The following is a 14,671-nucleotide window of genomic DNA, read 5'->3' on the forward strand; positions in this document are numbered from 1 at the left end:
TTATGGCACATGAAATCCATTAATCAGTAGGTTGTCAAGAAGTGCTTGGTTCCATTCTTGGGTGGGTCTGCTTAACTATGTCTTCAGGTAGAAAACAATCCATTTAGTTTACAATTAAACATAAACACATGCTTGGAATATATTGCCCACATTTTTATGCATTTGTAGCCCCAGACTAAGATTTACAATAAATAAACTAATTACATTGGTCTCTGTCTACATTTTAAGGATAACTACTGGAGGAACCAGTATTTTAAGAAACTAGATCCACAATAAAGCCAACCTGTAAATTTATGACTCAACAAATGAACCCTCTTTCTTTCTAAAGCTGTGTTTAATATTCAGCTTGATTTTGAATCACTTTCACTGTAGTCTCTAATATTTAAATGTATGTAAATGATACCTGGAGGTTTGAGGGCACTTGTTCTTTCCAGCAAGTGTTAGCAGTCAAGTTGAACTGATGATATGTGTTGCATTAACTAAGCAGTTAGACCAGGCTCTTATGTACAGTTTCACAATAATGTTAGCAGGGATGCTGGTGTATTAGCATTTTTCTAAGTAGTGCAAAAAATACTATTTAGACTAACAACAAAGCAAACAACAATAAAAACAAACAGACACGAAGGGCAGAAAGCGACTTGCCCGTGCCGCTTACCACCCTCACTCATTCAGAGCTGGCACCCTCTGGGATCAGCAGGTTCCTACACGCGCTGGGCAAAGCAGGGCGCTGTGCAGGGCCAGGGCGTGCCCACCTGCAAACCGCTGGTTGTCTGGAGCCTGCAAACACCTTGTGAGTTCCGGGGAAGCTCTGGAGATGTCTGTCTCAGACTGCTCAGCTCAAAGATTTAGACAGAACGCTGCCAGCCTCCAGGTTTTCAGCGTGTCAGCAACTTCACTTTATAGAGCTAGCAGTGGAGGAACGAGCAAACCCCTCCAGTCATATGCTGGCCAGAAGCCACCGCTGCCCTAGAGCACCTTTTGTTCTGACCACTGATTCGAGTGGTGGCCGCCGTGCCAGGCGTGCAGGGGCACCGCGATCTCAGTTTCCAGAGGCCACCTCCCGCCCTGGGCGCCCAGCCCTGAGCCGGCAGCCCAAAGCTTGCACGGCAGAGACACGCCCCTCGCCTCTCATCGGTGCACCGACTCGCCCGGGCTCCCAGGCTCCGCCCACCCTGCTGGGAGCCTAGCTCTCTCTCCTGCCCCCTGCACTCGAGACCCAGCCGAGCACCGAGAGAGCTGCAGCCTTCATGGACTGCGATCCCGGTGCAGGGTAGCACGCCAGGGTCCGAGGCCACGCGCTCTCCAAAAGACCTTCCAGGTTGAGCGCTGGCTGGGAATGCGGCCGGAAGAAGAGTCGCGGCGTCCCTGGTGAAAGTCCTGGGTTGCAAGGTAGGGAGTAGGCGGTTGGCCAGGCAAAGTTGATCGCAGAGAGGAGGTGGTTGGCCTGCGCCCTCCGGCAGCTGGGAACCTCAGAGCTACTTGGACTTGACCCCGCCGCGCCCCAGGCGCTCTGAGCAGCGCCTATCTGTCGCCCAGCGCGGGAGCGCACTTGCAAACTTGGTGGAGGTGCCCTGCGCGTCCTGTTGTGTAACCTCCACGCCGCCAGCTGGACCGGGAAGTTGCCCGCTCGTCCTTCAGCTTGGATCGGTTGCAGCCCCGGGAGAATTTCATGGCCCGGGACAAACGCTCGGCCAGAGCCGGCGTGGGCGAGCCCCCGCGCGCTCCGACCTGTGGGGAACTCCAGCGCGCAGTCCCTGCCCCTGGCCCGCGCCTCCGATGCGCGCTGAGTCTCTCGCCGCTACTGCCCGCTCGCCGCGGTCTGCCCTTCCGAGTAGCTGCCTGAGTTGGAAAGAAGAGGATGACCGAGGTGCCTTGGTCGGTTGTCCCCAACGGGACCGATGCTGCCTTCCTGGCTGGCCTGGGCTCACTTTGGGGAAACAGTACTGTCGCCTCGACTGCAGCAGTTTCCTCTTCCTTCCGATGTGCCCTGACCAAGACCGGCTTCCAGTTCTACTACCTGCCGGCTGTCTACATCTTAGTGTTCATTATAGGCTTCCTTGGCAACAGCGTGGCTATCTGGATGTTCGTTTTCCACATGAAGCCTTGGAGCGGCATCTCCGTGTACATGTTCAATTTGGCTCTGGCTGACTTTTTGTACGTGCTCACCCTACCAGCCCTTATCTTCTACTACTTCAACAAGACTGACTGGATCTTCGGGGATGCTATGTGCAAGCTGCAGAGATTCATCTTCCACGTAAACCTCTACGGCAGCATCTTGTTCCTCACCTGCATCAGTGCACACAGGTACAGCGGCGTGGTGTACCCTCTCAAGTCTCTGGGCAGGCTCAAGAAGAAGAATGCCATTTATGTGAGCGTGCTGGTGTGGCTCATTGTGGTAGTGGCCATCTCCCCTATTCTCTTCTACTCTGGCACTGGGATTCGGAAAAACAAAACTGTCACCTGCTATGACACCACAACCGATGAGTACCTGCGAAGTTATTTTATCTACAGTATGTGCACGACTGTGGCCATGTTCTGCATCCCCTTGGTGCTGATCTTGGGCTGTTACGGATTAATTGTTAGAGCTTTGATTTACAAAGACCTGGACAACTCTCCTCTCCGGAGGAAATCCATTTACCTGGTGATAATCGTCCTGACGGTGTTTGCTGTGTCTTACATCCCTTTCCATGTGATGAAAACGATGAACTTGCGAGCACGGCTGGATTTCCAGACTCCAGAAATGTGTGGTTTCAACGACAGGGTTTATGCCACTTATCAGGTAACAAGAGGTCTAGCAAGTCTCAACAGCTGTGTGGACCCCATTCTTTATTTCTTGGCTGGAGATACATTCAGAAGGAGACTGTCCCGAGCCACCAGGAAAGCTTCCAGGAGGAGTGAGGCCAATTTACAATCCAAGAGTGAAGAAATGACTCTCAATATTTTATCTGAGTTCAAGCAGAATGGAGACACAAGTTTGTGAAGGCACGAGATCCAAACTCCTCAGTTTTGTAACATGGTAGGATGGATGCTCATAGACCCAGATGCTTTTCTTCCTAAGCTCCTAGTAATGTAAGAGAATATTCCAAACAAGAAAGTCGTGAGTCTAAAAATAAGAGGCATCAATTCGATGCACACATCCAGATTTATCTTTCTTTCCTGTAATCTCCTTTCTTACTGACTAGAAGTATGTGTAATAAAACAGCACTACTAGATACACACTTCCCTTTCCTCCTTTTCAGTTCACAGGCTTTTTCTGTTTAAAGTGTGTGTGTGTGTGAGTGTGCATGTATAGTAGAGCAATTTTGATATTAAAAATGTCTCCAAGAAAATTGGCCACCTGGAACTTGAATCTGTGATTTGTTCAGCCTGTGTTGCTATGAATAACTCTTGGCATAAACAAACTAAAATCTATACTTTGGAAAAGAATTTGGCACAGTAGAATGAAATACTGGCCAGTCCATTGAATAACGAGCAGATGCCTGAGGTACATGTCTTTCAGTTCCTCAGAAGCATATATGGTAGCTGATGATATCTTTGGGGAATTGAATAGAAAAATAAAGTCGATGAACTTCTCTGTGAGGAAAAGGAACATGTCCAGTGATTTCTGGAAAACTGATTAATACACATCACTTCTCTAATGTTTGGTGGTGGGATGCTGAGGATCTTATATTATTGCCAAGATACACTCAAAATAATTGAAGTGCATGTGTTTTTCTTATAAATACTGTGGACTCTCAGGCTTCCTGGGATAAAAAGTTCTCACTTGCACCACTGCTGTGCAGTGTCTCAGGACTTTGTGTTCCAAGGCAAGTGCTCACTTGCATCTGTGAAAACAATTTTGAGAAATCCCAGTTAAATTTCAGACTAAAAGGTGAAGGCAGCAGTGGAGCCCTTAGCAGATTGTGGGGTAGTGGGCGGGACTGTGGATGTTTCAGAGAGGGGCCGTGGTTGACAGCTGCTCTCTGCAGCTGGAGGCTAGGAGAAGAAGCGGTCAAAAAGAAGGATGTAAAACTAGAAAAAATAACAGCAATGTTCTGTCCATCTTTTCAAAGTTCTTGAAAACATTAAATGCAGAATGGAAAGGGATGCAAGGAAATCACTTAGGTGTGCCAAGATGGTGGAAAGCTGTTATCTGATAACAAGTTGAAACCTTTTGATGACTTTTTAAATGAAAATCATTTGCAAGGAGAAAATAATGGAAATTAAGATTTAAGTGCTTGAGGCATGCTAAAACTGAAGAGAAGTCCATTACAAGTGTTCATAGGGTCATTCGTGTAAAGAGACAGCATTGTTTTCTACTCTAGATAGTAGTAATGAAATATTTATAAAGTATATTGGATTTTAAAAACAATTTCCAATGAGTAACAAATTGCTACATTTATAACCCTTGAAATGGTAAAACTTAATTTAATTAAAATAATGAGGAATTAAATAGTGCAAATAAACAAATCTGATGTCCAAGGAATTCTAGCTGTGAAAGTGAGCCCTCCCTCAGTCACCTCCTGAGTTTGTAAGTGATGGTAGACACCTTTAAAGTACTCTCAGAGAAAACAACCTTTAGGAGAAATGGCAGAAGATTCAGATTTGATGTCATTTCTTAAACATTCAAATGACTGGGGATCTGGGAGGTCTCTGGAATGCTTCCATTTGCCACACGTCTTATTACTCAGGTCCATGAAGAAAAGCTGAATTTAGCCTTCCTATATAGTGATTCTTCTACACATTCAATTGTAACATATAGAGATAAAGAAGCCAACTAAAGAAAGACATTTACTGTGTCTCTGGCTTTTGAGGTCTTCAGAGTTCTCAAGTGGTAAGGCTAATGCAACATTTCCTGTTTCAGAATCCTACAGACAAAATCTAAAATACAACCTTATTATTGTTGACACTTTAAATATGTTCAGTGGTTCAAAAGTAATTTTGTTAAACTTACCCAAATGGAAATTTTAGAAACCCACAGCTCAGTGCTCCATATGTCTGTATCATTTCCTCATTATTTAATACAGTTTTCTCCATTTGAGTCTTAGGATATCTGCCTGAATTCGGATATGTGTTAAATGCACTGTTTCAACTTCCAGAAAATGTTCTTTGGGTTTGTATTTGGTTAGAGGACCAAAGGATCCTCCTGCCCCTTGTCATGTTCCTCATGCTGGGGATTGGCCCCAGGGCCTTGTGGGTACTAGGCAAGAGCTCAACCACTGAGCTAATGCTGCAACCCCTAAAGTGTTCTTCCTTAGCTTACTACAATGATATATCAACATAGTAACAAGACTGACTGTGCCAACTTCTTCCAGGTCACAAGATGTCCCTGAGATGACCTATGCATGCACAGGTCAAGAAGAAGCAACACTCTATTGGCCAAAAGACAAGTGTATGCCACCTGAGTAGGGGTTTTCATATAAAGACAGTTATGTTGATGTTTTGTTGAAAGACACCTAAAGTTGTAAGATTTAGCAAGTTATTAAACTTCACACTACAAAGATATCTTCATTCCAAGCTCGAGGGTTTGTTTTTCTTGTTGCTATCTGTTGTTATTTCTGACAAAATGCTATCTCTGACTCTTTGAAGGTTGTTTTGAACCTGTATTGAACTAAAATGATAAATAAAAAAGAAACTTAGCACACAAAACAGAATTCAAAATTAAAACCACGATGTGGCCACTGAGAAGACACATGGAAGCGCATTCTTCATGAACAGGAAAAGCGACAGAACACTATTTGTTGATGCTGCAGGTGCTGTGGTCAATCTTGAAAAACAGCGAGAACTGCTGAGAATCTGTTCCTATGCTTCTAGGACTCTCGAGTCGATCCTTGGATACAGTTCTCATTTACACCAACTGTGTTGTATGAACAGGTTGAAACCTGTAAATCTCTGCTCACTCAGCCAGGACACTAACCCATCTTGATTTGACACATATCAGTATTTAGTAGCAGCTAGAATTCAACTATTTACAAGACTTAGAAGATGTGATTTTAGTTCATACGAATTGAAGTTTTTCTTCTGTTGGTTGAATGTAATCATTGTAATAGTATTTATTGAAGAGGTTTGTGGGCCTTCAGTACAGATTGTAAAACTTCCTTGAAGATACAACATACTGGTGTAAATTCTATTTATTGCAATGTATAATGTTCAAATGTCACAGGTATATTTTACAGTAATATATAATGCTAGACAAAATGAAAATTATATATAAGATGTTTTTTCAGATATTAGCATCTTTGAACCTTTAAGACCAGCTTGTATTTGTATCTGAAAAGATAAAAATATGTTTAATAACAAGTGTTTAATTTTCCCTGGATTTAAATTTGCATGCTTTCCTTTTGTGTGGGGTTCTTGCTATACAGACATGATTTGGTATTAGATTATTGTAAGATTTATAATAAGTATAGGATATTTTAGACAGGTTATGTATAATGTACACTATATATATTCATATTATAGAAAGTTTGTGTTGTCTTCTCAGAAAGTTTAGAATATTGCCCTAACTGTGGTCGCAGCTTCCACTGCCAAAGGCTAACGGCTGTCTCCTATTCAGAACTGATGGTTTGGAGGTCTAGTGGATTGGGCAGTGTGGATATAATGTGAGACTTTAAAGGCGAACTAGTGATAAAGGGAGAGAAAAGTGCAGCTGGTAGTTTTCGGCTAGATCTTGAAGCTTTACAATGTATTTTGTTTTCTTAAACCAACATATATCATCTTCTTTGAGGTGGGTTTTATTTTTTAAAGTAACACTACCATGAAATTGAGCATTGCTATTGATTTTAATCTGTTTTCTTCAGGCAGTTGGTAACTTTAATGCCAACATTTTAAGTGATAACTAAGTCATTTGGCTGCTAAATTCTGTCATTTTTTTTAATGAAGGTGAATTTGTTACATATCAAAATTTGTACATTTGAGTTATGTTATTTTAGTGCTTTTGCAAGAAAAAGTTTATTTTTATAATATCTGTGATTTTCATGTAGACGACTGAAGCAGATTTCTTTGTGGCTAAGAGTGCTATCATATGGTATGGAACAGTGTTACTTGGCATTTTGAGCCTTCTCAGGTTTATCTCATCAGTGGTAGCTTAACAAACTCTGGATTGATTGTGTATAATTGTTTTTGTATTAAAAAGAGGTTCATGTCCCGTAAAAGCACAGTATTGTTTGACTGTAGGGAGCTGCAGAATTACCCATGTTTCTGTGACTTTGCTCTCTCTCTCTCTCTCTCTCTCTCTCTTTCTCTCTCTCTCTCTTTCTCTCTCTTTCTCTCTCTTTCTCTCTCTTTCTCCTGTATGTGTGTGTGTGTGAGTGTGTGTGTGTGTCTCAGGCATGGCAGCCAACCTTGTATCTGCTATTTATAATAAGAGCAGAGCTTCATAATTGTGGTCATTAGAATTGTACTTATCATAGAAAATTAAAACTGAGAAAGATTCAATAAAACTATGAAACATGGTGATGGTGTCTGTATTATTAGACTGTTCTTGCTCAAGTGTTTCCTCACATTTTAACATATACTGCAAGACGCTTTGTTTTAATTTGGGTGATTTCTTAAAATGACAACTTTATATTTTATGATAAAAGGAGAATTCTGATGTAAGATAATCCTTAACACTGTTCTTATTTGATGTTTAATCACAAATGAGGGCATAGTCTATTCTCTTTTTTGTTTGTTTGTTTTGTTATTGTTGTTGTTGTTGTTTGAAACAGGGTTTCTCCATGTAACAGCTTTGGTGGTCTTAGAACTCACTTTGTACACCAGGCTAGCCTAGAACTTTCAGAGATTTACATGCCTCTTTCTCTCCATGAAAGTAATTATGCTAGTCTTTTGTAGTTTCTGGTTTTTAGTTTACATGCATTTGTCTCCCAGGTGTGAGATTCTCTCTCTCTCTCTCTCTCTCTCTCTCTCTCTCTCTCTCTCTCTCTCTCTCTCTCTCACACACACACACACACACACACACTAAATAATTATGTTCAAATGATTATTTGTAATAAAGATTATCTTAGTAGAGAAGGTAAACCTGCAATGCTCATGTCCTGGGTTTTCTGGCATCTACAGAAGGACTTTGTAACAAATTCTTGTGGGGAGGACTTCAGGATCTCTGCCAGCCCTTAAGATACTGGTAAGTCTTTAGGAATGCCTTCATTAGACATACTAGTCAGACTACAGTGTTTCTGATATCAACTTTGGTAAAGGTGTGTGTGTGTATGTGTGTGTGTGTGTGTGTGTGTGTGTGTGTGTGTGTGTATGTTGGAGTGTAGATGTGCATTAGAATATATTGAAATGTACATTTGCTAGAGTGTGTGTTAGAGTCTATGTTGGAATGCATATGAGTGAGTGTGTGTGCTAGAGTCGATGTGTTAAAGTGTGGCGAGTGTGCATGTGTGATAGAATAAATGTCAGAGTGTGTGTATAGTGTACTAGAGTATGTGTATGTTGGTGTGTTTGTAATTCATACTTGGGAATAACACATATAAGTATCTTGATACTTTAAGAGTTTCTCCTAAAGTTTTAACCACTTCGACTTGGTAAGTCACCTTAAGTTTAGAATTACAGAACATTTTTTTTCTGGAAATAAAAGTGAATTTTATATCTCTTCCTTTTGCTAATGGATTAGAAATTTAAAAGCTCTTTTCGGAAAATTTAGACTTCTGACCCCATATACGGTCGGAGCTTCCATTTTCCACTGTAAAAACTGTCCGTATATTCAGAGTCCATCTGTTACGGTTTGAGAACTGACAGCACAAGCATTGTAGGCACAGCAGATGTCTCTTGAAATTTATGTTAATGCTTTTTCTGTATTTACTTGTTAACCCCACAGAGTTGTAGCACTCTGGGCCGGTCCTGGGGTCTGCCTTGAGTAGTCAGTCAGTATGGCTGCTGGGATTGACGCACAGTCCAAACCAGCGGTTGTGGTTGTGTCTGGTCCAAGCTGAACAACTGAGCCGACCACAGTGACCCAGCAATAGAGCTGGGAGCTGGCTTGGGGTATGGAGGTAAGTGGGCTGCTTTTCATGCAGAATTAGAAAAAAATCCTCACTACTTTTTTTTTTTTTTTTTTTTTTTTTTTTTTTTTTTTTTGCTTACTTGTTGGATAGAAATCACCAGTGTAAAGAAGGCAAATCCCCCGTGAAGTCCTGGAGATGATCCAGTAAATTCTGTCAGGTGAGATTAAAACTTCCATTCAAAAGCCAAGGGAAGAAGGAACACACATTAGTATAATGGGTTTCTAGAGAAGAGCTGCAACAAAGAAAATAGAATAAGGTTGATCAATATCAGTAAATGCTCTCTCTCTCGGTCTGTCCCTCTCTCTCTGTGTGTGTGTCTACATTTACTTGTGTCATAGGTTTAGTTAGAGATTTTAATTTTGAATAGACATGTTCAAAAATTATAAATTATTCATTACTTCATTTAGTAAAAGATGACATAAATCTAAAGAAAAAGGATAAGACATGGTTTCTCAGAACTTTTTAATAAATGCAAATGCATTTACTTAGTAATAAATAACAAATGCAAAACAAGTCATAAATTTAACTTTGTTACATGCAGTCCATCTTTAAAAAAAAACTGTTTTTTTTCTTCCATTCAGAATTTTCAAAAATGTGTATTTGAAGTCATTTCACTCGATTTGTACAAATATTGACAACATAACTTTTCACCATTTCTTTAAGTTTGGACAGTGACCATCCACTTCAGTGTAAGAGGAGGAGTTTTCTATAGAAAACCTCAGTTCTGAACTCAAGGCTGCTACTTACAACTTGTGTTCCCTGGTCTGAGTATTTAAACCTTTCAGCTGTGTATTCCATAACTACAAGAAGGGCCTCATAATAGATGTAAATACTGCTGGAGGAGTTGTACAAAATGCTTACAGTATTCCCCAAAATGCACACCTGAACAGCAGGGAAACATACTAGGGTTGGTTTCTGCTCTTTCATTTAGAATCAGTGAAATCGCTCTGTTGTTCATCCTTGGCGATCTGCAAGCAAGTGCTGCTTTTGCTGCCTTTGTTTCAGATTTCTGATGCCTCCAATCATTCTTAGAGGCTTTGTGGGTCTCTCCTTGGGAGACCTTGTGGACACATAATACTGTTCTTTTACTCAGTTCATTAACATTCAAATTCATAGTAAGAAAGAAGCCAACATTTTTATGCTTTGTACTGGGTTCAGTATTTACTCCGGAGACAAAGATACAGAGGACAACTATCTAGCTAAAAGCATATTAATAGGAAGTGCCTACTGGCTTGCCTTACCAGGTCTTACCTCTTAAGTTCGTGGTTTATTTTCAATCACCACAGTCCAGAGTCTGGTCTTTATTTGTACAGATACAGAAACTTGATCTCAACAGTTCATCTAGAGTTCACCAACACTGAGGGACTGACTCACACCGAGCAAACTGACAAGAGAATCATTTACCAGCTAGATTGCTGATTCTTACGTACAATGGTCATATCCCAGTCACAATAACAGGCATCTGCCTTTTTGTTCTGGGGGATCTAATTATATATCAGAAAGATGCCTGTAGAGCTTGAAATAGGAACAAAGACTGAGACATTCTTGAAAAGCCTGTCTAAAAAGGAAAGGCCAGCTGAAAGAATGACATGTCCCCAGAGACACTGGCCTTGCTAACCAGTATCTGTCTTTTACTTAAGAACCAGGAAAGGGGAGAACATTTGAAATGTAAATAAACAAGATATTCAATAAAATAAAGAATTTTGAGCTGCTTTGCTGTCTTTCTGGAACAACTTAGCAGTGTGTGGAATGAAACAATCACATTCATTTATTTATTTTAAGATTAGTCATCACCATCATTATTCTTTAAATGCAAAAATATTTTGTTTTAGTGCTGTCTCTTACCTGGGAAATGTAGAAGGAAAGTGGTGGTCTTTCTGACCACCATGCTTGCTGGGTGGGAGACACACAGAATCTACATTTAACAATGTAATGTTATGGCAAACAGTATACCATAGTTTGGGACTGATTTATTGAAAGAGATAGAAGTTCAAGAATTGTTCCTGTGCAAATTTTAGCTGTAATCGAGGAAGTAGCCACAGCCTCCCAGAGAGTTTTTGCACAGAAAGAAAGATCAATGGAGAAGGAGGGTGGGGTTAGTGGGCTAGGGTTTCTCCCAACAATCATGGAACAGATAGTGTATGCAGAAAGAACTAAGTCATTGAAGATCCAAGACAGTTGTTCCACTACTGAGGAACTCAGTCTCAAAAGAAAATCTTGTGGAAGATGTCATTCTCTGTCATGAGTCATGAAAACAACTATAAAGAGTCCATTGGATTTTATAGATTGCAAAGGATGGCTTTTATTGAGGACACTTTTAAACCATAAAACAATACTTCTGACTGCTTACGAATTACGTAGATGGAGAGAAGAGGCATTATAGGTCATTGGTTTGAGGTAACAAGGTAAGAAATGGAAAATTAGGCAAAGAGATTTCCCAAGGAAGGAAGGAAGCTGCATGTGGAAACTGGCAGAGGGGTGGGGGTGTAATGGGACTGGAGGGTGAATTCAACATAGCAATGACAAAGGAAGACTTCAGCTGTATTACTGAGTCTGACAGTCAAGGCCACTGGAATGCAGAAGATCTATCATGTGAGTCTGGGACAATAGCCATATCCCTGAGTAGCAGGAAAATTGCAAAAGTTCTGTAGGAAGATGGATTTGAAGTTAGGTACAGGACACCATCAGTAAGGGAGCAGTTAGCAAGAATTACTTGTCATTATTCCCAAAATTGAGTTTATGTGGCAGATGATTAATGTTAAGCAGCAAGGATCAGGGAGATTCTTGTCTGGTGTGCAAGGTAATAAGATAGGAGACATGGTGTTGGCAAGGAAAAGGACTACAGCTATGTTCTAGAATGCATGTCAGAAGAGCTATACTGAGGGGTGAATTGCTTCATAAGGCTCTTAAAAGGAGAGGGACAGACAGAGTCTAGGTCCAGCCAGTCAACCATTCTGCTCATACTAGTCAGGCAACAGATACACTGGTGGAGGGGAGTGATCAAGTCTCTAGCCGATCTAGATACCCACAGCCAGGCAGACTTTCTCTCTTCCTTCCTTCCTTCCTTCCTTCCTTCCTTCCTTCCTTCCTTCCTTCCTTCCTTCCTTCCTTTCTTTCTTTCTTTCTTTCTTTCTTTCTTTCTTTTTTCTTCCTTTTTTTTCCTTAAAATTTTTAAAAGTTTATTTTTTTACTTATCCACCTTGCATCATGCTCACTGCCCCCCTCCTAGTCACTCCGTCCCATAATCCTTACCCTCAGCCCCTTCTCCTCTGAGCAGGTAGGGCCCCCCTGGATATTCCCCAACTCTGGCACTTCGAGTCTTGTTTCCTCTCCCACTGAGGACACAGAAGGGAGCCCAGCTACAAGAACATATCCCACATTCAGGCAACAGCTTTTGGGATAGCCCTTGCTCCAGTTGTTTGGGATCCACATGAAGACAAAGTTGCACATCTGCTACATATGCATGGGGAGGCCTAGGTCCAGCCTGTGTGTGCTCTTTGGTTGGTGGTTAGGTCTTTGAGAACTCCAAGGTTCCAGACCAACAGAATCATACAGACTTTCTTAGAGTAGACCTTAGAAACTACATAACTGAGAAAGACCCTCCCTGCTGAGATTTCATTTTTAAATTCCTAAACCACAAAAAAAGCTATGATGCAAGCAATATTGTGACTGATTTATACTTCCTTACACAGAAATAGGAAGCTGCAACAAACTGAGACTGTAGTTAGAGCTGAAAATACGGTGAGCTCTCAGTGTCCTTGTATTGTTCTCACATTGGTGCTACAGAGGTGGGAGCAAAGGAGAGGCTGAGTGGACTTAGGGATCATTGTAGTTTCATTTTCTCTTGTTTCTGTAAAATACACTGATAAAAGCAACTCTGAGTTTAGCCCCTGGTCTTGTACAAACTGGAGTTTCTTCAAAAAACAGAGTTGGTTGGGCTTTACCATAAGAACTTATTTTAATGCACAGTTCTACCTTACAATCCCTAGAATTGGAGAAGTCATAGCAAATTCAGCAGCAGTAGAGAGCAATGAATGTACGCAAACACATGCTCATCTCACTTTCTCCATTTTTTCACAGTCTAGATTCCCCTGCCTGTGGAATGGTGCAACCCATAATGGTTAGGCAGGTCTCCCTTCACACAAGACAGACTACACAAGAGCATCTAGATATCCCCACAGACATGCCTATAGGCAAACTTGATCACTCAAGTTTTCCCAGGTGATTCTAGATTGAATCAAGTTGACAGAATTAACCATTATAACATAACCCTTGCCATTTTGACACACAATGCATCACTTGAAGGCATAAGCTTTCAACCCTTCTACCCAAAGTCTCACTTTATCTCATAATGTAAATATAGCCCAATTTTAAAAATTCTTACAGTCCAGACTTATAAGTGTCCAGAGGCATCAATAGTTTCAACACTTTAAAAGCTTAGTTTCTGTGAACTCTTGTAAAATCAAAAGCAAACTCATACTTCCAACATATAGTAGCACAGAAAAAAGCATTTTTGTTTCAAGAGGGAAGGACCAGGGCACCACAAAGAATAGTCACATCTAAACAATACTATAAATCCTCTGAGGTAAATATGAGACCCTTCATGTCTGTGTTTGGTGTCTGGGACTTGTGATCTTCTGGGTTCCAAGGAACTTGGCTAGATCCACAGTCTCAATTACTTTTCAGTTGATGTGATAAAGCACAATAACCAAAAGTGACTTACAGAAGAAAATTTATTTAGGCTATGGTTCCAGAAAGATAAGAGTCCATTATCATGTTCAGACATGGCAGAAAGCCCCAGGAAGGAGGCAGGAGCAGGAAGCCGGGAAAGCACATGTCAACCACAAGCATGAAGGAGAGGGTGTGAACTGGAATGAGAGTAAAGTTATATAGTCTCAGAGGTTCTCCCAGTCATGTACTTCCTTCATCGTCTCTAGCAAGCCTCTTCAAACAGCATCACCAACTACAAATCAAAGGCTCAAATACCCAAACATATGGAGGATATTTCTTATTCAATGCCTGCCCCCAGTGTGAATAGCTGGTATTCTATTGCTGTGAAAGGCCACCATGACCACATCAGCTCCTATAAAAGAAACCATTTAACTGGGGGTGGCTTACAGTTTCAGAGGTTTAGTGCATTATCATCATTATGGCAGGAGGCATGATGAAATGCAGGAAGACATGGTGCTAGAGAAGTACCTGAGAATTCTAGAACACCTAGATCCATAGGAAGCAGGGACAGAAAGACTCTGGGATTGGCATGGACTTTTGAAAACTCAAAGCCCCACCCCCAGTGACACACTTCCCTCAACAAGGCCACATTTTCAATTTTTTAAAAAAGTAATGCCACTCCCTGGTGACCAAGCATTCAAATCTATGATCCTATTGAGGCCTTCCTTTCTCATTCTAACCACTGCACACACCCACTTCCAGTTCTGCCAGATAGAGCACAGTTTTTCTCTTAGGCTTAGGACAGTTTCCACTCTATAACTGCAGGACTCCTTAGCAGATGTCCCACAGTCTTGGCACTTCTAGTATTATGGGATCTCAACTACAACTGAAGCTTCACCTTCGCAGCTTAGTGCAATGGCCTCTTAGGACCTTGATGCAGGGACTTTGACCCTTCTGTATAGTTCCTGATCTCAACTATATTCCTTATCCTCTTAAATCTTGTATTTTTCTTG

The 14,671-nt window shown here is 41.3% G+C and overlaps 1 protein-coding gene across 2 annotated transcripts; it reads left to right on the forward strand.

The window, feature by feature from the left end:
• Nucleotides 1-1,208: 1,208 nt before the first annotated feature.
• On the forward strand, nucleotides 1,209-7,434 carry P2ry1 (purinergic receptor P2Y1). Of its 2 annotated transcripts, none has more exons than XM_031373974.1 (2): nucleotides 1,209-3,016; nucleotides 5,295-7,434. In XM_031373974.1, the coding sequence occupies exon 1, from the start codon at nucleotides 1,859-1,861 to the stop codon at nucleotides 2,978-2,980; it is 1,122 nt and encodes a 373-aa protein (XP_031229834.1). In that variant the 5' UTR covers nucleotides 1,209-1,858; the 3' UTR covers nucleotides 2,981-3,016; nucleotides 5,295-7,434. The 2 variants fall into 2 exon arrangements, 1 of the variants encoding a protein (XP_031229834.1); XR_004119565.1 differs by having other exon boundaries at nucleotides 1,589-3,069.
• Nucleotides 7,435-14,671: the final 7,237 nt, after the last annotated feature.

Source organism: Mastomys coucha, unplaced genomic scaffold (assembly GCF_008632895.1).
Source record: "Mastomys coucha isolate ucsf_1 unplaced genomic scaffold, UCSF_Mcou_1 pScaffold16, whole genome shotgun sequence".
In the NCBI taxonomy this organism is placed as follows: domain Eukaryota; kingdom Metazoa; phylum Chordata; class Mammalia; order Rodentia; family Muridae; genus Mastomys; species Mastomys coucha.